Source organism: Natator depressus, chromosome 1 (assembly GCF_965152275.1).
Source record: "Natator depressus isolate rNatDep1 chromosome 1, rNatDep2.hap1, whole genome shotgun sequence".
In the NCBI taxonomy this organism is placed as follows: Eukaryota; Metazoa; Chordata; order Testudines; family Cheloniidae; genus Natator; species Natator depressus.
Window position 1 is genome coordinate 145,433,640 of NC_134234.1, and position 25,696 is coordinate 145,459,335.

At 40.2% G+C, this 25,696-nt stretch overlaps 1 protein-coding gene across 5 annotated transcripts in view; it reads right to left on the reverse strand.

Annotated features, from left to right (window-relative positions):
* Positions 1-25,696, reverse strand: part of TAB3 (TGF-beta activated kinase 1 (MAP3K7) binding protein 3) — a 73,445-nt gene that overhangs the window by 7,360 nt on the left and 40,389 nt on the right. For 4 of the 5 annotated variants that reach the window (XM_074968495.1, XM_074968504.1, XM_074968476.1 and 1 more), the window contains 4 exons: positions 20,827-21,015; positions 8,917-10,369; positions 4,793-4,953; positions 2,314-2,407 (listed from right to left, as the gene is read on the reverse strand). In XM_074968495.1, coding sequence (XP_074824596.1) covers positions 2,314-2,407; positions 4,793-4,953; positions 8,917-10,369; positions 20,827-20,928 — 1,810 coding nt within the window. In that variant the 5' untranslated portion in view covers positions 20,929-21,015. The remainder of the gene's footprint in view (positions 1-2,313; positions 2,408-4,792; positions 4,954-8,916; positions 10,370-20,826; positions 21,016-25,696) is intronic. The other variant, XM_074968512.1, reaches the window with a different exon arrangement.

Genomic DNA, 25,696 nt, shown 5'->3' on the forward strand with positions numbered 1-25,696 from the left:
GTTAAGGGTGCCATACTAAAGTTCTAACATTAATTTTTTTTGAAAATAAAGAAATTAATAGCAGCTGCTCCAAACTGCTTCTAAAAACTTCTCTAGAAGTTCAACTTTCAGTGTTGTATAAAGAACTCTCCTCTGTAGTATTTTAATTTTTCCTCTGATATTTTCAGCTGGTCTCCTAAATTTTCAGTTTACTTGCTCCAGATTAGTTACACTGTGTCTCTTCCTCTTCTGTGTCTCATTTCAAAAGGTGGAGCTCTTAATAAACTGGCAGAGGAATGTACTGCAAACCTACTGTAGCTGCAGATGCAGGAGAGAAAGGGTTGTAAACAGGAGCTGCTTCCTGATTGTTGGTTAGAAAAGCAGATGAAAATCAGTTTGGGTTTAAGTGAAGAGTAGCACTCATTTCTGAACAGTTATCTCTGGTCATACCCTTCTGGGTATGAATCCCAGGGTGTTTCTGTTCTTCATTTTCATTTATCCTGTGAAGTTTCACTGGTCTTTTACATTTCCTATATTCTCAGCTGCACCTGGCACACAGGTTTAATTTTGTGGTTAGCAGTGATTTTGTATATGCCTAATTGTGAATTTGACACCTGTCAATCCCATTTCAGTGTTGGTGTTCTGATATGCAATTTATTTTAAATATGCTCATTTATAAAATGGTCCCCACAGAGAATGAGTTGCCTGCATGCTGTGGGAATTTGTTTTTCAGTTTGCTCTGAAAGTTTTGCAAGTTGTGTCCTTTGCTAGAGGACATTCTCATTCCATATTCTTCTAGCCTTTTTTTTTTTTTTTTGGCGTGTTTCTATGGATCAGGTTTGAAACATCCAGATAAACCTTCAAAAAAAAGGGGGGGGGGGGCGCTCTAAGATTCTGTTTGCTGTGCATGGACATCCAGGATCTCATGCCATTTTCTGTAAGAATTGCCACTGGAGCTCCTGATATCCTTCCCAAATTTCATCTCTGGCAGATGGGCTGGATGAATTCCAGTGGTGTTGTATAAAACCTCCTGCTATGAGTTGAGCACTTTCAGCTCCCTAGGGAGGAACTCGGCAATCCAGGAACTACTCAGCAACTTGCAGGATCAAGCTCTTAGTGAAATCTGAGTCATGTTCTATTTCTTTTAAATGAACTGATGCTAAGTCATTCGGGTATCGTTACCAGTGTTTAGACATTCGGGAGGTAGTTTATTTGCTCATGACACAAGTGTTTTGTTCTAGTCATCTGAAGCTTTCCTCTATGTTTATTTCATGTTATGTTCTATTTCAACTTTTACTGGATAAGAGGTTTTCTCTGCATATCTCCAGTTTTGCTTTGTTTTCATAGGGCAGCTTCTATTTGGACAACAAAGTTTATTTCAGTGTGTTGGATTGTTTCATAGATAACTGAAAATGCAATTTCTTTTTCAGGACAGAGCTTCTAGGTGAAGGCCCCAGAGATTTACAATTTAAACTGTTTTTGTAATGCATTTACCACAAATTTCCTTCGGTGTTTTTGAAAGTATCTTTTAATTAGAATTATTTGTATTTGCTGGATTCTTGGATTTAAGGCATGCTGAGCTGCATCACTTTCAGGGTCCTTGGTGCTAGTTCTTCTAATTTTTATAGACCTCATTTTCCATTCTTTTTCTCTAACTTCAATAGTTTGCCAAGCAAAGGAACGTGTTGTTAACATACATTGTTCAGTTGATATTACTTTCTTCTTTCTTGTCCTAGCATAGAAATGAGACAAGATTTACACCAGACTTTTTAGACTATAGTCACTATGGTCTTTTTTATCTTGTAAGGCTGCTCCATGTGTCTTCAAAATACGGATGTGGCAAGTGTGCTCCCAGTTTGGAAGTGGCAGATGTGACACAGCAGGTGCACACGTAGCAATTTATTTACTACAATTTATTTAGTGTCACAATAAGTCACAGCAAAGAGATATATTCATTGTTGCTGCAAATGTATCATGAACTAAAGAACTTGAGTATGGAACCATTATCAAGGGTTGTCCATTTTTCGATTCAACTATCTTGACAAAGTCCTTTCAAATTGCTATTTACAAGTAATTACTTAATTTAATTTGGGCACACTTTTATTGAGAATTTTATTAACAAAAACCACACTATCCAACCAGCTTATAACTGACAAAGAAAAAAAAGACAGATTGTGTCTTTCATTCTGAAGTAACGATTTGATATTGGTAAAACCCAGTTTTGATAAAAAAAGGAAAAGAAAAAGCCAAAGATCTACTCACATTTAAACACGCACCACATTAAAACTTATGTTTTACAAAAAAAAAAAAAAAAAAAAAAAATCAAGTCTATACCTCTAGACTGAAGGAGGTCAACTTCTTTCAGAGTACAGTCAACATTTATCTGGAGCTGTCTATTCAGGCTTCTCAATCTGGTCATTTCCTCAGGCTAGTAAGAAAGGACCCAAAATAGCAATTGTAGGAAAGTCAGCATCAACTCTAATGTAGATATAACAATTATATTTGTCTCATATGTTAACAGTTCCTATTAATAATGTGACCGGGGCAGGGTTGCCAATGATGAGTAAGTGCAGCTGAAAAAAAAATCCATAGCAAATGACAACATGATTTCAAGGGAAATGTTTAAAAGATATTTTTAAAATGAGTTCTCCATTAGGTATTTTGGCGATAAATAAATGTATACAAATTAGTTTTAATACTTACCAGAAAGCAAATTGTGCTCGACTTTTAAAATGATCAAGTTACACAACCTATGATGGCAGTTAAAGTACTCCTATCCCTTAGGCCAGATGCATATTGCCCTGAGAATCTTTGAAAGGTCAATGACCAAATTTTGTCGTCAGTTGAACTGGTCTAACGCCTAAAAAATCAATGCAGTTGTTACCCCAGAATTTGACATTCCTGTATGTATCCCAGAATTTGACAGTACTGCAGTCAGCAATTTTGTATATTCAGCCACTGCCAGCTGAAAACCTATCACCACATAGTTAGGAAAATCTTAGGCCCTAAGAAGCAAGGCCAAATAATGGCATGTTTATTATTTTGATCTCAAAACTGCAAATATAAAATAAATAATAAATGTATTATTTGGACAGCCATTCTTGGTCTTAAGTGCCTCTAACACCATTGACATATAAATGTTATTGTTATAACTAAAAATGTTTTAATAATAAAAAATAAGTAGGTTTGCTAAAATTAGGGGTTATTATGGTGACCCACTGAAAGTCACTATAAATTTGTGTTTTGTTTAAAGTTGGCTGTAAAAAAATCGGTGAAAAAATTTGCTTTGGAGCAGTCCAAAGAAGTTTTCTTTAGGCAAGAATCTGGCATCTCTGGCAGTCAAACAAAAGAGGGGACCCCCTAAAGCTAATCCTTCAAAGCCATTTCTTAAGTTCAGGTAAATATAAATGTTTTAAAATGCTCTAAACCTACTGCAACAGCATATGTATGTATCTGAACTTAAAATCTAATAAAAAAAATAGTTTTAAATAAAAGCACTCTTGCTTGTATCAATCATTTATCAAACAAAAAAGATAAACCCGCATTAATTTATTCCTAATACCACCTAAAAAAATATACAGTAAAGTTACCACTGCTTTGGGTTCCAAAAACCCTGGGTATAGTTACTCCAGATTTTTATCCTTCTAAACTGAAAGCAGCATCTGACCTCTAGTTTGTATTAATATTAGCAGCTGCAGATCAGAAGTTACATTTCCCTCCTACCTCAAGATTACATGCGTTACACCAAAACTTTTAGCCCAACATTTCTCAACTGTACAGTGCTGCATAGAATGGATAGTGGGAAGTAAGGGATCAACTGATCCATTTCTGACATTTGCATATATTAATGAAAGTGATACATATGGACCTGTCCATACCAGAAACCATACCATACCATGTCCATAGTACTCATTACTAACAGCAGGGATTAACAATGAGTACAACTAAACTGAGGAGAGTAACTCCCATTAACACACTTGAGAATATCCAGGTGTGACCAGCCAAGTGAATCCCTAGGTGCCCTCAGAGCTTCCACACCAGAGGGTAAGAAGGGGGAGGTCTAAGAGGTACAGATATATTCCAAGCAGTGACAGCAGCCTGGCATACTGAAGCTCCTTTTCAAAAATCTCTGTCCTACATGCATAACCAAACTGTGCATGCCAAGTCTTAGGTATAAAAACTAGACTTCCTCATTAATCTCCTGGGCACTCACAGTATATTTGAAAAAAGAAAAAAGGAGTACTTGTGGCACCTTAGCGACTAACCAATTTATTTGAGCATAAGCTTTCGTGAGCTACAGCTCACTTCATCGGATGCATACTGTGGAAAGTACACAAGATCTTTTTATACACACAAAGCATGAAAAAATGGGTGTTTACCACTACAAAAGGTTTTCTCTCCCCCCACCCCACTCTCCTGCTGGTAATAGCTTATCTAAAGTGATCACTCTCCTTACAATATGTATGATAATCAAGTTGGGCCATTTCCAGCACAAATCCAGTATATTTGAAAGCAGTCGTCATTCTGGGGTACAGAAAAGCAAACACATATAGGTTTCACTGTGTGAAAAACAAAGTTTCTGAAAGTGTAGCCCATATGTGTTTCTTAAAGTACCAAATATTTGTTTATTCAAAGGAAGAACTGATCTTGCAGACAAATCACATAGCAAAGAGCAAAAATCACTGGCCAATTCAAAGAGTTTAATCTCCAAAACATCTTACTACATACTGTACTTTGTAAGCTGCTTGCATGAACAATAACTGAACAAGGGAGCTTAAAAAAAAATTGATGTTTACAAATACAGATTTCTTACTGTTGGGATTGAGGTTGTACAGCTTACTCTTCTAAGTCGCCTCTGCATAAGATTGTGCTCCATGCTATTGACTTCAGTTTTCAGCCGCTCAAGTTCCTCTTTCTCAAGCTTCAGTTCTTTTGCTAACCTCTCCATCCTTGCTCGCTGATGTAATAGCAAGGCTAGAGCAGTATAGGGAATAAACAGTCAATATAATGCACTTAATTAAAAAACAGAACTCTTAATTTGTGTGTAATATACACAAGTGACCTTTCCAAAATAATAGGTGAGTATAAACATGCAGCCACATATCAGTGTAAAGATGCTTCATGCCAACTGAACTATAGTTTAGGACAGAAAATTCTTCCAGAATAAAAATAATGTTTTAGACAGTAATTTGAAGTTCATATTACCATTTTGGTCACTGCTTCTTTTTTTGTATTTGGTCTTTCTCCACTGAAAAATACAAAGGCACCTGTACAAGGAGACAGCTTCTCAGGATGAAACAGCAGCCTAATCATACTACCACTGCACTGTCAAGAATAAATACCAGAGGCAAGAATTAGAGTCTGAAAGACCGCACCAGAACATGACCTCACAGCTGCTGTTTATTAATGTCATCTGATTTCTCAGAAGACCTCACATATTAGCAAGAGCCAAGCCTGTACTGATTTTTGCAGTTCTATTAGAGACTATATAACAAAGTTTTTAAAAATTGCTGTTGCCCTTTGGAACAGTAGAAGGTTTAATTTCCAGTATTATAAATTCACTCATGTTCACAGGCAAAACTAAGGAGCAAGGAAAATCCCTTATTAAAGGAAGATAGACATAAATTAGTTACAAGAATCGTAAAGACCTTCAGGACCTTTAACTCTGTAGTTAAAGTTGAGCCATTCCTTCTAAATCTCTTTCAGTCGTTAATAACTTCCTCAAAAACGTATGCCTTTGGGATGAAATTTGTCATGTTCAGTCTCAAGCTACAAGACTTCTGTTGTCATGGGTTCCTGAGGCAGTTGCTGAGCAGGTAAAGATAATCCTACTAGCTAGGAATAAATATTCAATTTTCTCTGACAGACTAGGCAGGATTTTTCTCAATATTTTACTTTGATGTCAAACAGGAGTAAATACAGGTCACTGGTCTGAGGTTTACCACTTTCTGATCTACTTGTTTTTACTGATGCTCAAATGAAGAGGAAAGATCCTTCTTGACAAGGGCAATTGACCGGGGAAGGCAAAGGGAAGAGATTTGCTGCTGGTATGCAGATGGGTAGACTGTCCAAGTAATGGGTTTGCCAGCAGGTTATTCCTATGTTTCTACTGTGAAGTAAACAGAAAAAAGGAACGCACAAGGACACACTACTGAAGCTTGCAAAGTGCTATTACATGCAAAGCACCTGCAGTGTCTCTCCTTCCTGATCTCCATTCAGTGCAAACAGAAATTAAAAATGTTAAACAAAACACTGTATGAAAAATACAATTATATACTAATTGGAAGAAAGGAAAAAACTCCACAGATGGAGCTAAGTGCAGACATGACAGATCTTACTGAGGCAGGGTAGAAAACAGAGAGGAAGAGCCAGGAGCATAAAAACATGGTATTTTTATTGGCTGACACTTTTCTACCTGAAGCAGAAATTCTAAACTTGGATTTTGTATGGACCCTCACATTTCAGAAGCCAGTAGCAATACAGGGATTGAAAACAGGGTATCTTATTAAATGACATTAAAACAACAAAACCAGCAACAACCTTTCATAAAAACAATGTGTGTCAGTCAAGAGAAGAGTTTGAAAGATCACAATTACAGTATTAATTTTAAAAAATTCACAACAGTAATGATACATGGCTCACCAATTCCTGGCTTTATATATTCATTCATCATCCAGTTTATACCTGACATATACAATGCCCTCTCATATGTGCTGCATCTTATTAGGATATAGCATCATGCAATATAATATATCACACTAAAGAAAAAAAAAATCAGTAGTGATGTATATATTTCTGTAACTTTTTCACCATGGTAGAGACTGATAGAAAAGTCATACACATTAATTTGTTTCTTAAATTAGCAAAATCCGAAGATTTTAAGTATATTCCTCTTTAAATCTCAGTTGTGCTACGTAAGTGTGTAATGTAAGTTTGCAGAGGCTAAATATTATTGCTGTTATTTATATTGCAGTAGCACACAAAGTCACTATTGAAGCCCCAACATATAGGAAGATACAGTTCTCTGCCCCAAAGACCATACAAACCTAAGAAACTCAACTGACCAAATGAAGGAAACTAATTACCCCCCCCCCAAATAAAATAGTATCTAGGGGGAAAAAAACACAGTGCAAAAAAACTGAACAGCAAATAAAACCTTATTTAGCAAGTAATTTTGCAATCCAAAACCCATTTTTTGTCTTAGTCACATGAAATCAGTTATATTTTTCCTGTACAATTGAGTTAATTTATGGAACAATAGTTACTCTGCCAGTTATTAAAGGTTGTTTGGAACTGCATGCCATGAGAGACTGTATGGCCCCGGCAGATAGGGCCAGGTTGGCAACGCTGCCTAGAGTAAATACTAACTGGCTCCACCTCACTCCTACTGATCTCTACCATTCACAAAGTTTACTCCTGCCTGCTTTCAGTCCAGGAATCAGCAGGGGATGCTGTGTGCACAGAATGGAAACAATCTGGTACAGAGCAATTCCATGTTAAGAGGCTAAAGATAGCTCAGAGGCGACAGGGGAAATGAGGGCCCAAATACTGCAGGGCAGAGTTAGAGAGGTGAAATAATGTGAAATAGGAATAAAATGAAGTGAAAAGAAAGGATAGGAGGAGGAGAGAGGAAAGGCAGATAATCTAATCTCATTAGAAATCTAAGTAAAGTATGAAGTAGACGCTTTGAATAATTGCTGCTAATTAGCATTATGACAATTAAAGCTGACTGGCTTGAATGCTTGCAGACTAAACTTTCTCTGTGCAAGTGAGTTCGAGTATATCAATCAGTTTTCAAAAGCTGCAGCTCTGAAGAAAGCACTTTTCTGCTCAAATGTTTGGGTAGAGTTTCCACACAATTCTCTTTTACTTAAGCTGTAGTTACTTAGTATTTGATATTAGGGCTCTCTCAAAGTATTTGTTGCCCCTATCCATAGAAAAACACACCGCCAAACAACCTTCCTCTTTGCATCCAAATCCTGCTGAAAAACCATTTCTGCCATGTCAGTTATGATAAATTAAAGTTTTTTAAAAAAGTTTAAAATAACTAAATTATTCTACATTTAATCAAGATGTGGATTCGTCTTACTGTACAATCTTAATATTTTATCCCCTGACTTCTCTTTCCTTTCCTCCTTTTTGTTTATTACCCTTGCTGGCTTGTTGGTTTTGTCTTGGTACAATGTTGTTGGTTTTGTGTAGCAACGAGAATAATTTTGCTTATTAAACAAATAATAAATACATCTGTTATAAGTTATTCAAATGTATTTTATTCAAAGGACAAGAAGTAATGGGCTTAATCTGCAGCAAGGGAGATTTAGGTTAGATACTAAGAAAAAAAAACTTAACTTATACAGGTATTTAAACTCTGGCTTGCAAGGGAGGTTGTGGAATCCCCATCATTGGAGATTTTTAAGAATAGGTTAGACAAACACCTGTCTGAGATAAACTACGTTTCTTGGTCCTGCCTCAGTGCAGGGTGCTGGACTTGATTGCCTCTTGAGGTCCCTTCCAGCCCCACATTTCTATGAGTCTATGAAAATTATGTAATCTGCATTTAAATATTTGTCTCAAACTTCAACACAACTTTGTAAATGAACTATACAGAAAAGTGTTTGCCTTTGTTAGTTTTAAAATATACAACTTTTCAGTTTCTTCAAATGTTGTCTTGTTCTCTTGTGGAACAAGATGGTTTGTATGGCCATTTATAAGAAGTCATTAGAATTTGACAACAATCTCATCAATTCATATTTTCCATGTTACATTTTAAGAACTTCTAGTACATCAAAATCTCTTGGATCACCCAGGCCAAAAAAGTTATCTATGTTCTTCTGAACAGGTTCAGTGTCTCTTGAGACACAGCTAGTAGAGTCCTGGACTGTAAAATGCAGTTTAATTTGATTTTTAAAATTACAGTTGGCAGTTCAAGAAATTTACCTTGAGTATAAGCGTAGTCATCTGATCCAGAACTGGAACTCCTCTGGTATTTATGGATTCCTTTTTCTCCTCCAGATCCTGGTATTACTGAAATGGGCTGAATAGGTTCTGGTGCTGCAGAACGCTCCTCTTGGTCCACTAAATTTAAAAGATTCTCAGTCTGCGCTCGACCCACTGTGATTTTAAACACTGTTGAGTTTGGCTGAGATACCATTACCCGGGGAGACTGCGTTAGTGCACCTGTAGGTCCAGTTGGTTGTGTGTAGGTAATATATAATGGATTAACATTAAATGGTGGTTTTGGCTGACCTGACATACCTCTAGAAGGAGAGCCTGAAGGTGGAGTAGTGGCTGCATACAGCGGGTGCTGGTTTCGTTGAGATGGTTGATTATTTATTGGTGAAGGACTTCTATTCATTGCAGTCCCAGGTCTTTGTGGTGGCTCAACTGTAATTTCTATCTTGTTCATAGAACCTTTGGATAAGCTAGGTCCACCATAAGGGAGATAAGATACTGAGTGACCACCCTGTTTTTGATAACTCTGGGGCGATTGTTGATATGGATGAGGTGGAACAGTTGAAGGACTAGGAGGCATAAACACATGTGAACTCTGATGACCTAATTGGGTAGGCTGTACCTGATGCTGAGGAGAGCCAAAAGGAGAAGGACACTGAGATGCAGGTGGTGATTGATAAGCTGGCTGAGGGATCTGGGGCTGTTTAGGAGAATACTGTGAAGGTTGGTAGTTCTGTTGATGGGGATAAACAGGTAGCGGGCGTGGAGTATAATGTGGAACTGGGCCTTGTGGAGAAGAATGCCACTGTGCATTCTGAGGAGTCTGTCGTCCTGAAGAACTTTGAGACGTCTGCCTAATATATATAGAACCAGGAGTCCCATAAAGATTGCTTGGAATCTGTGGAAGAATTTGTAAAGCTCTGGGTACTGTTTGTCCAGAGGGGAGGTTTTGTGATAATGTAACAGTAATAGGATTTGTATTGTACCGAGGTATGTGCATATATGTAGGAGGATGAGGGCCTTGCATAGCAGATGTGTTCATTCCTGGTGGCATGGAAGATGGCTGTTGAGGTGGTTGCGGAGGAGGAGTAGCTGCATTTCTAGTCTGGTCATTCATGAAAAATGGATTGTAATTAGAAGACGCTGCCACAACAGCTGGAGCAGAGTGTGGTTCTTGAACTAAGCAGATCAGCTGTTTACCTGCTGTGCATTGTGGATCAATATGTCCATCGCTTGAGCTATGTACCAGTGTACGACCACCATTAAGTTGAGCTCCTTCCCCTGCATGGTAGCTGGTAGGGGGATGAATGCCCAGGTTAATGTGCAAAAGGCGATTTCTGTTCATTCTGCTGTCATCAGGGCTATGGTACTCCATATATAAGTATTTGTTGCTCTCCTGCGCAAGGACTCGACAACATGCTTCAAGGTTGTTGTTGTTCTAGAAGTAAGAATTGACACCAATTATCTTCAAATTACATTAGTACCTCCAATCAGTATAGTCAACTGAAGTTCCCATTAAGCTTAGCTTGAACACATTTTAGGGATAACACTTCACAGTAGCTGGCATACCTACGACTCCTGAAATAAATTAAAGATAATCCCTGTTAGACCATGCTATATAAGAAGTATGTGGCTCATGTTACTTACAGTGAAATCTTATGATAACATTAGCTACTGAGTGACCCACATAAAATCTAGCAAGTCCAAGTTAAGGGAAATAGAATTTGGTAATGGTTATAGCTTTGGCATTCATTCCTGAAATGTTTCTGTTTCTTTAGAAAAGGATGTACATATATTTAACATTATTTCAAATGAGAAAATACTACAAATTAGAACTGAAGTGTTCAAAACAATATTTCAAAGTGGATTAGCATATTACAGCCATCCAGTCTCCATGGTTCCTGAATTTGCAATCCTAATATGCATCTTGTTTAACTTTGGTTTGTTCTTCCCATTAGCTGCAATTTAAAATAAACCCCAGTGTTAAAAATTTCATTTTAAAAGTGTGTTCACAGTTTGAATGTATTCTGTCTAACTTTCCTTGCAACTGGCCTCCCCTGATTTCTGTCCGTTATCCCTTAGCCTAATTCACTTCAATTTACTCTTTTGATCACCTTCCTCTTTCTAGAAAATAGTTTCAATGTAGTAAACAGCCACAAATACTCACCAGGACTGAGATGTTTAATACAATATACAGAGACTTGGAAGTATTTTCTAAACAGAGTTTAAAAACTACTTACAAATAGTCTGAAAATGGTGCATATTAATATTTTATTATCAGTAATGCAGATTGAAATCTGTCCTTTGTGAAGAATGTTTTTTAAAGATAAACCACCAATATTCTCTGTCAAATTAAAAAAATGAAATCTGAAATATTTTGCCCAAATTATTAACTCTTACTGGTTTGGCTGTCAAATAAACTAGGAAAAAAAAGCTTTTAAATACAATTAAGGATGCTAAAACAGTGTACTTGCCTATGACATAGTTTATAAAACCCAAGCACTTAAAAGCAAGGAAAAGTTAAAAATACAATAAATCTGATATTAGCCAACTGATAAATACATAATTTAGAATCTTTAAAATGTTTGGAAATTAATAGCCATTTTCCAAGACTCCTTATATTCTGACACTGCATCTTCAACTATTACATTTTCTTTAAAATAAATAAAAAAGCACACTGAAAAAGCTTGTGCAGCCCTCAGAGGAATGAAGAATCCAAACCCCTTCAAATTTAAGGAGGGGTATAGTTTGGACTGCACACCCTGGACCTAAATCTACGTAAAGTTTTGGTTCTGAGTCAAAAACAAAAAGGGACTTTTTTCCCCCACTTCAGTTATGGCCAAATTCTTATGACAACAGCTGTTCTAACGTTATCTTAGCCATCAGAAAGTCACTCAAGATTGTGGAAATGTTGTGATTTCTACTATTTTTCACAGAAATCTTAGATTTTTTCCCACATTTTTAGAACAAAATCCAAACAAAAACTGTGGTTCAGCCTTGAATCTAAACCCTAATCTAATCTGTACCTGATTGCCTTTAGTCACATTTGACGATTTCTGACCATATACATTTTACAAAATTGATTCCAAGATTGGTATTTTCTACAGCATACCATAGATCTCAATAGGTCAAAAATAAAACACAGTTATCAGGAAAAAGTAAATGTATAGATTCATCAAGGTCTCCTCTGCCACTGATGCTACATTTTTGAAAGGCTCCAGCACTGAGGAATCAATTAGTAAGGTGTTTCACATTTTTGATTAAGAGCCATCACTGTAGTCTCTTTATGATGCTTACTGTCTTATGATAAATATATATATTCTATCAATAGACTTATTCTATCAATTAGCTCTCCTACTTAAGTGATCTGCGAATGGTCTAGGCAAAGTCATCTTTATTCTAGCACTATATTTCGGATGACCTCAGTAACCAGAATAAGAAGGATGTACAGCATATTCTCAGCTAAAGATCTACTTCTCTCTCATCTTTGGCCCTGTGAAGTCCAGCCCTGTTCACATCTTTGGCTCTGACACATCACACCATGCACCATTCTTCTAACACCAATTTCCACGTCTGTATTTTGCTGGATAACGGAGCTGTCGTAAGTGGCAGGTAGTACAGCATTAAAGCAGGGTCCCCGTGTTCCAGCCCCATAATTACAGATGCAACAGAGAGCAGCATCAGACACCAGAGAGCACAGCCAACTGCTGCCAGACAGCCACCTGCTACCTAAGCAGAACGCAGTAGAGTCCATGGCGCCCTCAGGTCACATAATGTGACATAGACACGAGGGGGAAAGACAGCAGCTAGGAGACATTCCATGGAACACACTATCACCTGTCTAGAAAGACCCCATATTATTGGTGTATCCAAGACTTATATAGTTTTAAGTATTTGGAATGTGTGGTGTGATGACAGGTCAGCCAATGACTATTGGTTCATCTGCCTTTTTAATTGACATATTGCATAGCCTCGCGCCAGGTCTACATTAGGGACTTATGCTGGAACAATTATGTTGGTCAGGGCTGTGAAGAGGTGTGATCCCTGACTGATACTACTGTGTAGGCAGAAGTCCCAGGGTAGGCATAGTTACATCAGCTGTGTTTTTACTAGCATAGCTTATTTCAATCATACAGAGTGGTTTTGCTATACCAGTACAAAGAGCAGCATTGCCAGATTACCTGCAACTATACCTCGAGTGCTTTGCATACCGATATTCCCATACTGGTAAAATGCTCCTAGTGTGGACATGGAAACCTTTTATATACTTCAAAGACTATAAAATAAAATGTTGGAATACAGTATGTTAAAAAGAACCCTGTATTCAGATGTCCAGAGTGTGTCTGCATACTGTACTTCAGAGACACAGGGGTCCTTTAGCTTTGTCAAATTACAGACATCGGATAGTTCAGCTGGTTCATCCAAGAGATCACCTACTTACCAGTACGGAAGAAATGACTACATCAGAGTAAACGAAGTTCTGTATTACAAGAACATCCTGCACTTATCTGAAAGCAGCTCAGAACTATAAAGGGTGGAGATACTGTATGCAGTCATTTCAGCAGTAATGAAATTGCTGGAGCACTTCTACGGTTAAGCTGTGTCCCCATTTTGATGCCTCCTTTAATGGCACTGCTTGGGGAAAAGACTGCAATTTGACTTGGCAAAGGGGAAGTACAAAAGCCATTCTGACCATCCAGGTGGCAGACAAAAGGGGCAACTCCAAAGGAAAATGTTTAGCCTACTACATAGAACCCAACCCTCCTCTCGAATGAAAGAGGAGGGGATATTCAGGTAAAAAGTTCAGGTAAAAAGTTACCTCAGGTATGCCTTCAGCAGTAACTATGCCCACCTGCTACTTTCCTTGTCCCTATATACTGTCCTAGGTCAGGCGGTAGGGGCTGAAGAGCAAGGAGAAACAGGTGAGTGAAGGCACTGCTTCCAAGGAAAGAAGCAGGCATATCAAAGCCACCATCTTTGGCTCTCACTAGCACAGAGATTCCCAAACTGTGGGACGCATCCTCCTAAGAATGTTCGGAGGGGTGCAGTGGGGCCCAAGTCAGCCCTCGTGGGGGGGAGGGAGTGCCACCCAGTCCTGTTCCGGCCCCAGCTCTGCTCCAACCCTGCCCCCAGCCTTGGCTCGGTTGTGACAGGTAAGGATACCAAGTCCATCTCGCCCAAGTGGCAGCAGTCAGTATGAGGTGTACTCCTTGTTATTTCTAATAGGATTTTTGACAGTAGAGCCAATGGGAAAAGGCATACAGAAGGTCCTTGTACCATGGAAGGAGTGCTTCCCCATCCCTGCTCTGGAGCAGTATTGTGGACATTTCTTGTTCAGGCAAGTGGTGAACAGGTCTGTGGCCAGTGTCCCCCACTGCTTGAAAAGGTCATGAAGTACTGCTGGGTACCATTCGTGGTCGTGTGGAACTTGCGACTGAGATGGTCTGCTATTGAGTTTTGTGTTCCCAGAAGGTAGGCACGAATAGCATGATGTTGTGGGAAATGCACCAGTTCCATAGCTTTACCGCTTCTGCACAAAGGGAGGGCAACCTTGCTCCTCCCTGTCAGCATATGTAATACACACATTCTGTGTTGTCTGTTAAGACTCTAGCGTGCGTTCTCTTGATCAGCAGGAGGAAATGGACGCAGGCATTTCTGACTGCCCTGAGTTTGAGAAGGTTAACGTGGAGGGACATCTCCATGGATGACCATTTGCCTTGTATTGTAAGGTTATTTAGATGTGCACCCCATTCTAGGAGGGATGAGTCGGTGGTGAGAAGTAACGATGGGGAAGTTTACAAAAAGGGAATCCTCTTGTAAACCTCTGCTGAATTTTTCCACTGAATCAGGGAGTTTTTGACCTTGGTGCACAGTGACAGAGATGTGTCTAGTCTGTCTCTATTTGGTCTGTAGACTGAGCTGAACTACATTTTCAGGCACCACATGTGAAGCCTGGCATGAGGTATAACTGCCGCACATGCTGCCATATGTACGAGGAATTGGAAGCAGTGTCTGGCTGATATTTGAGGGCTGTTTCATACTCTTTATGAGCGTGGTCCAGGAAAGGAACCTGTGCTGAGGCACAAGCGCTTTGGCCTGTAACGAGTCCAGGTCAGCCCCTATGAACGATAGGCGCTGTACAGGGGTGAAGGTTGATCTTTGGATGCTGATCTGAAGACCCAGTTCCATGAACAATCTATTCCAGTCTTGGTAACCCGGCGGGCCTCATTAAAGGAGTGGGCTCTGAGGAGACAACAGGTCAAACAGGGGTAGATCATGATCCCCCTGGGAATGTAGGTAAGCAGCCACTACTGATTGAACCTTGGAGAATACTCTCAGAGCCAATGATAGCCCAAAGGGGAGTATTCTGTACTGATAGTGGTCTTATCCTATGGTAAATCTGAGGAATTGTCTGTGGGATGGTAGGATTGAAATATGGAAATAGGTGTTCTGAAGGTCAATGGCTGCAAATCAGTCTCCCTGTTCCAATGCTGGAATAATTATTACCAGAGTAACCATCTTGAATTTTTGAGCCTTGACAAACCTGTTGAGTGCTCTGAGGTCTAGTATGGGTCTCCAACCGCCATTCTTCTTGGGTATCAGGAAATAGCAAGAGCAAAAATCTTTGCCTCATAGATGCTGGGGTACTGATTCTACGGCTCCTAATCGGAGGAAGAGATCTATTTCTTGTTGTAGTAAACTCTCATGAGAAGGGTCCTTGAAGAGGGATGGCAATGGGTGTTGGGGCAGGAGAGGTAAAGTTGGATGGAGTACCCATTGTGAATGATTTCCATCCATCTGATGTTATACATTCCCAGGTGCTGCAGAACGTGGCAAGGCGGTAGGCAAATGGGCAGGATAGCTTGGTCAGCTGCAGCGCTTAAAAGGAGTGGTCTGTTGACACCTCAACCAACACGTCAAAACTGCTGTTTTGAGGTGACTGGTTGTGCCGTGGAAGACTGTGGGCTCGATGGTTTGCACCTGAAGAATCTAGATTTCTTTCTCTGAGGTTTGTAGAAGCTTTGAGTTGGGTATTGGGAGGTGTGGGATTTATGCTGGGGCTGCAGACTAAATTTTCTTTTTTGTCCAAGTATATAGATCCCTAAATGACCGGAGAATAGCCTTGGAATCTTTAAGGATGTAGAGGGATGTGTCAGTCTTTTCAGCAAACAACTTGGTGCCTTCAAAAGGAAGGTCTTCAATGGTTGTCTGCACCTCTTTAGGGAACCCAGAGAGGCGTAATCACAACGCATTTCACATAACCACTATAGTGAAGATGGACTGGGCCGCTGTATCAGCTATATCGAGGGCTGACCAGAGTGTTGTTCTGGCTAATAGTTGCCCTTCCTGGATGACAGCTCAGAACTGGTCACACTCTGACTCTAGGATCTGATCAATAAAGGTGCTGAGCTTGGAATAATTAACACAGTTAATAATTAACATATTTGCTGTTAATGCTTGATAATCTGCATTTGAAACTGCAATGTGGCAGAGGAGTAGGCCTTTCTCCTGAAGAGGTCAAGGTGTTTCCAATCCCTATCATAGGGGACAGATCTCATTTGGTGCTGAAAACCCCGGGAGTTTACGGCATCCACAACAATGGAGTTAGGGCGAGTGTGGGAAAAAAGGGGTTCTGTCTCTATAGCAGGGAGATTTTTATCAGCCCATTTACACATAGGCATCACCGATGCTGCATTTTGCCATATAGTTTTTGTGGGGTCCAGGAGAGCCTCATTGATGGGGAGGGCTATTCTGGAGGACGAGGAAGAGTAGGATGTCAAGGAGTTTGTGGTGAGTATCTTTTACCTCCCCTAGGTGTATCTGCAGCGTGTCTGCTACACTTTAGCCAAGTCCTGGAAAAGCTGGAAATCATTGGCTAAGCATGGTGGCGCGGGCATGACTGCCTCATCTAGAGGGGAAGAAGCTATGTTGGTTTTCGATGTAACCTCCTCTTTGAATCCGCCCTCTTCTTCCTCCACAATCTCCTCTGGAGGTTCAGTGACCGAAGGAGAACATCTCGGGGGCTCAAGGATGTAAGCTGGAAACCCAAGAAGTGTGTGGTTGATATGATGCCCAGGGATCCCAGTAGGGCTATTGGAGCAGTGGGATAGAGCCTGGTGGTGCCCATGATTGGCTGTACCATGGCGTGGTGGAGCATGCTGATGGCATGCCTGAGGAGCCACGAATCATAGAATATCAGGGTTGGAACGGACCTCAGGAGGTCATCTAGTCCAACCCCCTGCTCAAAGCAGGACCGATCCCCAATTAAATCATCCCAGCCAGGGCTTTGTCAAGCCTGACCTTAAAAACTTCTGAGAAAGGAGATTCCACCACCTCCCTAGGTAATGCATTTCAGTGTTTCACCACCCTCCCAGTGAAAAAAAGTTTTTCCTAAAATCCAACCTAAATCTCCCCCACTGCAACTTGAGACCATTAGTCCTTGTTCTGTCATCCGCTACCACTGAGAACAGTCTAGAGCCATCCTCTTTGGAACCCCCTTTCAGGTAGTTGAAAGCAGCTATCAAATCCCTCCTTATTCTTCTCTTCCGCAGACTAAACAATCCCAGTTCCCTCAGCCTCTCCTCATAAGTCATGTGTTCCAGTCCCCTAATCATTTTTGTTGCCGTCCGCTGGACGCTTTCCAATTTTTCCACATCCTTCTTGCAGTGTGGGGCCCAAAACTGGACACAGGACTCCAGGTGAGGCCTCACCAATGTCAAATAGAGGGGAACGATCACATGCCTTGATCTGCTGGCAATGCTCCTACTTATACAGCCCAAAATACCGTTAGCTCTCTTGGCAAGAAGGGCACACTATTGACTCATATCCAGCTTCTCATCCACTGTAACCCCCCTAGGTCCTTTTCTGCAGAACTGCTGCCTAGTCATTCGGTCCCTAGTCTGTAGCGGTGCATGGGTTTCTTCCATCCTAAGTGTAGGACTCTGCACTTGTCCTTGTTGAACCTCATCAGATTTCTTTTGGCCCAATCCTCTAATTTGTCTAGGTCTCTCTGTATCCTATCCCTACCTTCCAGTGTATCTACCACTCCTCCCAGTTTAGTGTCATCTGCAAACTTGCTGAGGGTGCAATCCACGCCATCCTCCAGATCATTAATGAAGATATTGAACAAAACCAGCCCCATGACCGATCCTTGGGGCATACCGCTTGATACCGGCTGCCAACTAGACATGGAGCCATTGATCACCACCCATTGAGCCCGACAACCTAGCCAGCTTTCTATCCACCTTTAGTCCATTCATCCAGCCCATACTTTAGGTTGCTGGCAAGAATACAGTGGGAGACCGTGTCAAAAGCTTTGCTAAAGTCAAGGAACAGCATGTCCACTGCTTTCCCTTCATCCACAGAACCAGTTATCTCGTCATAGAAGACAATTAGATTAGTCAGGCATGACTTGCCCTTGGTGAATCCATGCTGACTGTTCCTGATCACTTTTCTCTCCTCTAAGTGCTTCAGAATTGATTCCTTAAAGACCTGCTCCATGATTTTTCCAGGGACTGAGGTGAGGCTGACTGGCCTGTAGTTCCCAGGATCCTCCTCCTTCCCTTTTTTAAAGATGGGCACTACATTAGCCTTTTTCCAGTCATCCGGGACTTCCCCCGATCGCCATGAGTTTTCTAAGATAATGGCCAATGGCTCTGCAATCACAGCCGCCAACTCCTTTAGCACTCTCGGATGCAGCGCATCTGGCCCCATGGACTTGTGCACATCCAGCTTTTCTAAATAGTCCCGAACCACCACTTTCTCCACAGAGGGCTGGTCACCTCCACCCCATACTGTGCTGCCCAGTGCAGTAGTCTGGGAGCTGACCTGGTTCGTGAAGACAGAGGCAAAAAAAGCATTGAGTACATTAGCTTTTTCCACATCCTCTGTCACTAGGTTGCCTCCCTCATTCAGTAAGGGGCCCACACTTTCTTTGACTTTCTTCTTGTTGCTAACATACCTGAAGAAACCCTTCTTGTTACTCTTAACATCTCTTGCTAGCTGCAACTCCAGGTGTGATTTGGCCTTCCTGATTTCACTCCTGCATGCCCAAGCAATATTTTTATACTCATCCCTGGTCATTTGTCCAATCTTCCACTTCTTGTAAGCTTCTCTTTTGTATTTAAGATCAGGAAGGATTTCACTGTTAAGCCAAGCTGGTCGCCTGCCATATTTACTATTCTTTCTACACATCGGGATGGTTTGTCCCTGTAACCTCAATAAGGATTCTTTAAAATACAGCCAGCTCTCCTGGACTCCTTTCCCCCTCATGTTATTCTCACAGGGGATCTTGCCCATCAGTTCCCTGAGGGAACAGGCTTCATAGGGAGTATGGAAGGAGGATGACTAGAAAGTAGAGGTGCCTGGCAAGGTACCGGAAAAGACTCACGTGCTTGGAGAAGACTTGATACCGAAGCTCCAGTGCCAAGAAGGGGAGACTCTGGTATATCAGATACGCTGAGCTCTCTTGAGTGCCAGAACTCCTGCAGTCAGGGATCTCACCAGTGCTGGATGGCTCACTGTTGACAGTGCCAACGGTACAGAGCATACCAGCAGGATCTTCTTAACCATGTGCTCCCTGCTCCTGTTTTTGTGTATTGGTACCATTGGTTCAGAGCCTATGCCCATCAGGTCTTTAGGCGCATCAATACCTGCTGCTCTAGACCCTCGTAAGCTATGGGTACCATGCTTGGATTGCCTTGGTGTCAACAGTACTGACAATACAAAGCATGCTAGAGATCTTTTATGGCTAGCTCAGGGCTCACAGCTCTCTCTTTAGATGTCTTACGAGAGGGGTCCATGGCTGATTTCTTCGACCCATAGTCCCTAGATGTCGAGGGCTGCAGAGAAGACTCATGCATTCTGGGCGACTCCTGGCACAGATTCAAAGAAGACTGGAGGGCTGCCTCCATCAGACATTATCTTCTGTTTGAATTCCCTGTCCTTTCGAGACCTGGGTTTAAATTGTTGACAGAGACCACAATTCTGCAGCATGTAGCCTTCCCTGAAGCAGCATACGCATCAAGAGTGTTCATCTGCCACAGGGATGGCCTCCTTGCAAGAAGGGGCACTTCTTGAAGCCTGGTGAGTTGGGCATACCCTGTTGAGGGAAGGGATCCCCCCCCAAAAAGGGGGGGAAATTAAAAGTTTTTCTTTTTTAGAAGATAAAGAAAAACTACAACAAAGACTGAAAGACCAACTAGCTACTAAAAATGCTAAAGAAAAGGAAGACGTTAACGATCTCAAATGGACTGCTGATGGCTCCGACTCTAGCCAGAGGCAGTTGAGAAGGAACTGTGGGGGTTTAGCCTGCACATACTGGTTAACCTTATGGTGGGGCACAAAGGGAGACAGCCTGACACTGATACCAAAGTTTTCCAACCAGCAGCACAGGGACACAAGCACCCCTACAGTGGAACACCCATAGGGGCATTACTCGAAGACAAAGACTGTTTCTTTAAGAAAAATGGCAAGGGCCTTACTGCTAATAAAAAGTCTGGTCTTGTGAAAAATCCAGTAACCCACAGTTTAAACTCAGGTATGAGTGCAACACTGCCTACATTGAATGGCAGAAGAGAAAAAAGGAGTTTTCCACTCTTCCATCCTGAGATGACAAACTTGAATAGTGTCTTTCTGCTCAGCCACAGGGAATATCTACTTTCTTTTACCCAAAAATAAATAAATAAATAAATAAATATTTCAATAGAATGTAAACTCAAAAAGTTTGCTGTTCTCCAAGTTCCCGTTACCTTTTAGAAACTTAAAACCCCCCAGAAGACAACTATGAAATTGAACTGATTTCTAATCAGTCTATTACAAGGGGGTTCCTTTTTATGCTACAACAATAAATGTACGGTAACTGTTACTATGCTACTGTATTCTGCTGCAGCATACCTGGAGCATGCACTGAGACACCACCCCTTCTGGAATCTCAGGGAAACGTTGCCGGAGGTCATGGAGTACCTGCACATCAAGTTGCTGACTACCCTGCGCCATGCCAGACTGATGTTGTTCTGGGATTCTCAAGAATGGAAGTCAATAAGCCTTCCAGTGGATATGATCTTCTGATGCTTCAGGCATTTTCTATTGGGAAAAACAGACAACGATCATCATATTTATTAAAATACATCCTAATTCATCCAAAGTAAAAGTGAAGCTAACTACATTCTCCCTCCACCAAATGAAGTTTGCGTATAGATGACCTGAACTGTTTAGATTCACAGATTGAAAGGGGCATGGAATAAACACAGAAACCGAGTCATGAATTTCTAATCCCAGATGTGCATTAGATTCCCTCAGTTCCCCCGTTGATAAAAATGGGATTAATATTAATTTACTTCTCAAAAACATTTTGAATAGTTAAAAGTTTGTGGTGTTTGAGGATATGATGTGTACTATACAAGGGTTCATTCATTATTTTAATAATAGAGCTATGTGCTAACAGTGACAGAATAGAAGTCCAGGTGGTACAATTACCAGTAGTATTTTAAATTATGTATTTTAGCTAATAATTAGATCTCCAACTCCCGCAGTGCACAAACACCACCACCTTTAAAATGTATACCACTAACTAAAATTAGACAACAGCTGAAGACATCAGATAACAGATTTTGTAGCTCAAGTCTACAACTTTCTAATAAAGTATCTGTTTAGACACTTCAGTAGTTCAGGCATAATATGTACCCTACCTTAAAACTGCTCAAAATACAGAGCAATGTTCTCTGGATTTAATCTCTTTCCTTCTCATATCATCTACTAATTAGAAAGAAAAAAAAATACAGGCACTGTTTTTGTGACCTATATAGGAAAATAATTCTTGCTGACTCAAGCAATTAGCCAACATTATCTAATCTTGCACACCAGGAAACAAAGCCATGTCTGCTTCTATTCCATTATGTTAAAAAAATAAAATATTTTCAAAATAGAAATAGGTGTTAGTCTCTAAGGTGCCACAAGTCCTTTTCTTTTTTCAGTAGGAAAAGAATATTTTCAAGCCTTCAAGTCATGTGAGCATCCATTCAAGATATCATTGGGGAAAGAAGAGTGACCAAGAACATGCAAAGTGATTTTAGGATTACAGTAAGTATTTATCTTGGGTATTCATAAAACATTTATCACCTTCATATTTAAAGGCAGAGAGAAAAGTGTCTACTTTTGTGTCAGGATTCTTTTATCTAGTAGTATTATAACAAGTAGTATTTGAACCAGAATAAAAGTGTACAGAGGACACATGCATCTTGAGTAAACAAGGTTTCCCATTTTGACTAATCAACACAATACTAGCCTGAAGTACTGTAGCTGAAGTCAAAATACCAAGCCAAGGATGCCTTCTACAATTCTGGCCAGAAAGTAACTAGTAATATTAAGTACTTACTATAGCTACATTTCAACATACTTTACAAACATTAACTAACGCTCAAAACCTTCTTGTGAGGGAGTTAATATTATTCTCATCTGCCAGATGTGGAAAGGAGACAAGGGTGTTCTGTAGCCTGGGTTGCTGACTTAATTCTTTGCTCAGAGTAAGATTATGCACTTTCCAGCACAACAAATTCTTCTGTATGTTTCCAGACTTCATTATGAAACTATCTTACTTTAGGGTGGACAGAATCTTGCATGTGATTTGTAGATTTTTTTCCAGATTTATAGACAATTTTTTCACACTTTTAGCCTTGACACTAAGCATGGCATTAAGAATCTTAAAAAACACCTAGATAGGAATCTTAATTGAAAGTAAATTGCATGAGCCTTTGCTACCCACCTCACCAAAGGATTCTCAAGACTGAATTAAGCTTCTCCCCATACCCCTCAAAATTTCAATATAGCCACTTAAGCAAGAGACTATAAATTGAATATTACACTTTATATTGCACATCAGGATATTTTTGGCAGCTATAAAGTACATGTGTTTATAAAATAATTACTTCAGTGGTAGCAATAGTATTCTCTCCAAAGGTTTGATGCTCATTGTATTGGTACATCTAATTTTGAAGCATGAACTTTTCAGCAGAAAATGAGCCCTTAAAAAAACTCGTTCTGTGAAACACTGCCACACAAACGTCAGTGTCATTCCACAGTGAAAAGCTTAGCTGAACTGGGCAGAAACAGACTATTCTATTTTATGACTTGTATTTGTACTGCATAAAAAAATATGCATTTCAAAAAAATGCATTTAAATGCATTTCAGAAATGCTATGTGCTGAGGTAATAGATTCTTCCCAAGCATTCTGAATGGTCTTGACAACAGCTACTTTCTTGTACCATGCAATGGTCTTCCTGGTTGCATTATATGGATGTAACATTTGGTCTAATTTTATTAACATGTCTGATCAAAGGTGTGGAGACAGTGAATAAGGAACTATTCTTTATCCCTTCACATAACACAAGAACCAGGGGTCACCCAATGAAATTAATAGGCAGCAGATTTAAAGCAAGCATAAGGAAGTACTGCTTCACACAGCACAGCCTGTGGAACTCATTGCCCACTGATGTTGAGAAGGCCAAAAAGGCAGCTGGGTTCAAAAAAGAAATAGAAAACCCCATGGAGGATAGGTCCATCAATGGCTATTAGCCAAGATGGTCAGGGGCACAACCCCATGCTCTGGGTGTCCCTAAACCTGACGGCCAGCAACTGGGACTGGATGACAAGGAGATGGATCATTCAATAAATTAGCCTGTTCTGTTCATTCCATCTGAGGCATCTGGTGACAGCCACTGTTGCAAGACAGAATACTGGGCTAGATGGACCACTGGTCTGACCCAGTATGGGCATTCTTATATTCTTATGACTACTTTATGTGGAAACTGCCACTTTTGGCAACATACCCAGACCTGAATAAAAAAAAAAATTATGAAAAGGCATAAAGATCTTTTCATGAACAGATGAGCCCTTCATAGCCCTACAGAGATAAACACATTAAACCAACCACAGAGAACGGAACTGTGACAACTGTAATGCTTTAACACAAATTTAATTAAAATTGCATCAGTTAACTTGGTATAAAATGTTTGAGTGGACAACGTCAAACTCTTTAAACTGAGATTTAACATATATTCTGGCCTATCCACATTTTGTTTAGACAAGCTTGTCCTGGTCCATATTGAATGGCCAACGGCCCTGTCTGTGAAGAGTTATCCTCAATATAGAACCATATTTCCTAGGCAGGGTTTAAACCTAGCTATGTTCAAACTGAGTTATAACACTGTTCACTGGGCTCTGTATAGGTAACTAAACTATGTTTAAAAACAGGTTTAAAACTGTGCTTTAGTCCAGTTAGAAACTTATGCTAGAACTTTTTAACCCAGTCTGGCCAACAATGAAGACATCCAGTGACCACTAGTGTTGACCTGACAGACATTTTACCACTATCTCATCTAGGCAAACAGTAGACAAAGTAGTAAAAACAGCTGTGACTGATTGCACTATCACTTCCATCAGTCCTAGAGCAAAAGTGGGACAATTTTCCGATACTCTCAGGGCAGAAACAGACTAGCAGCCAAACAGTGATACAACCCAATTCAACTGTGTTTAAGCAACACTTAAATTCAGTTGTTAAATATGGTTAAACTTTGCACAGACTTGGTCAGTTGTGTTAAAACTGAATTAAACTGAACTGTTTAAAAAGGTATGTTTACACTAGTTCAAAAACTAAGTTTGACACTAATATGCAAACTCTTCTGTAGGAACATACAGAATCAGACGAGGGATCCATTAAGTCTGCTATCCTGTATGCGACAGTGCCCACAACCAGGCCCCAAAGAAAGCATCTTCCTAACCGCCAATAGGTAAAGAGGTTGGTTTGTGCCCCTGAAGCTTAACTGTTTAGACTCTTCCCAAAATCTTGGTGTCTATTTTGTTTATTTTTTAATATTTAATTTTGGATATTCTTCTCATCCATATAAATGGTTAATTCCTTTTTGTATGATACGAAGCTCTGGCCTCTCACTCTTTACCTCATCCCAAGTACTCTGTTCTCTAGGGCCTTTCATACACTATTTTTTCCCCTTTCTTTTAGTCTCTAACCCCTGTCAAGATAAGATACTTCATTATTTGGAGCGTTCTGTCACTGAAATTAATATCCATTAAAGCAGAAATATCATCAGGTCAAAGATTTGTTCTCCTGCCACATTTGGTCCATACTATTAGTGAACGCTACCACTCACATTCCACACTACTCGGTGGGATCAATAGGACAATCTGAAGAGGTGAAATGTCTTTAAAATCATGATATGATGTAAGCAATACAGTCTGCAATAAAGGCACTGTACACAGCTCAGTTGCTGGATACAGAGTTCAGCTCTGTCCACAGTGGTAATGCCACAGTAACTCTATACCCTTTTGACTTCAAAAAAGTAGAGACAACATTGTCTGAACCACTTTCTTCAAAGGTCAAGAGAATGCTCACTGATGGGCAGTAGCTAGTTGGGAAGGGATCCTCTAAAAGTCTCCAGATCTGATCTCCAATTAGCTCTATACGAGAAAAAGAGTAGGGCGACTCTCAGAAAAAAGAAAAGGAGTACTTGTGGCACCTTAGAGACTAACCAATTTATTTGAGCATGAGCTTTCGTGAGCTACAGCTCACTTCATCGGATGCATACTGTGCATACCGATGAAGTGAGCTGTAGCTCACGAAAGCTCATGCTCAAATAAATTGGTTAGTCTCTAAGGTGCCACAAGTACTCCTTTTCTTTTTGCGAATACAGACTAACACGGCTGTTACTCTGAAACCTCTCAGAAAAAAGGAACTCACTGCAGTCAAGCTTT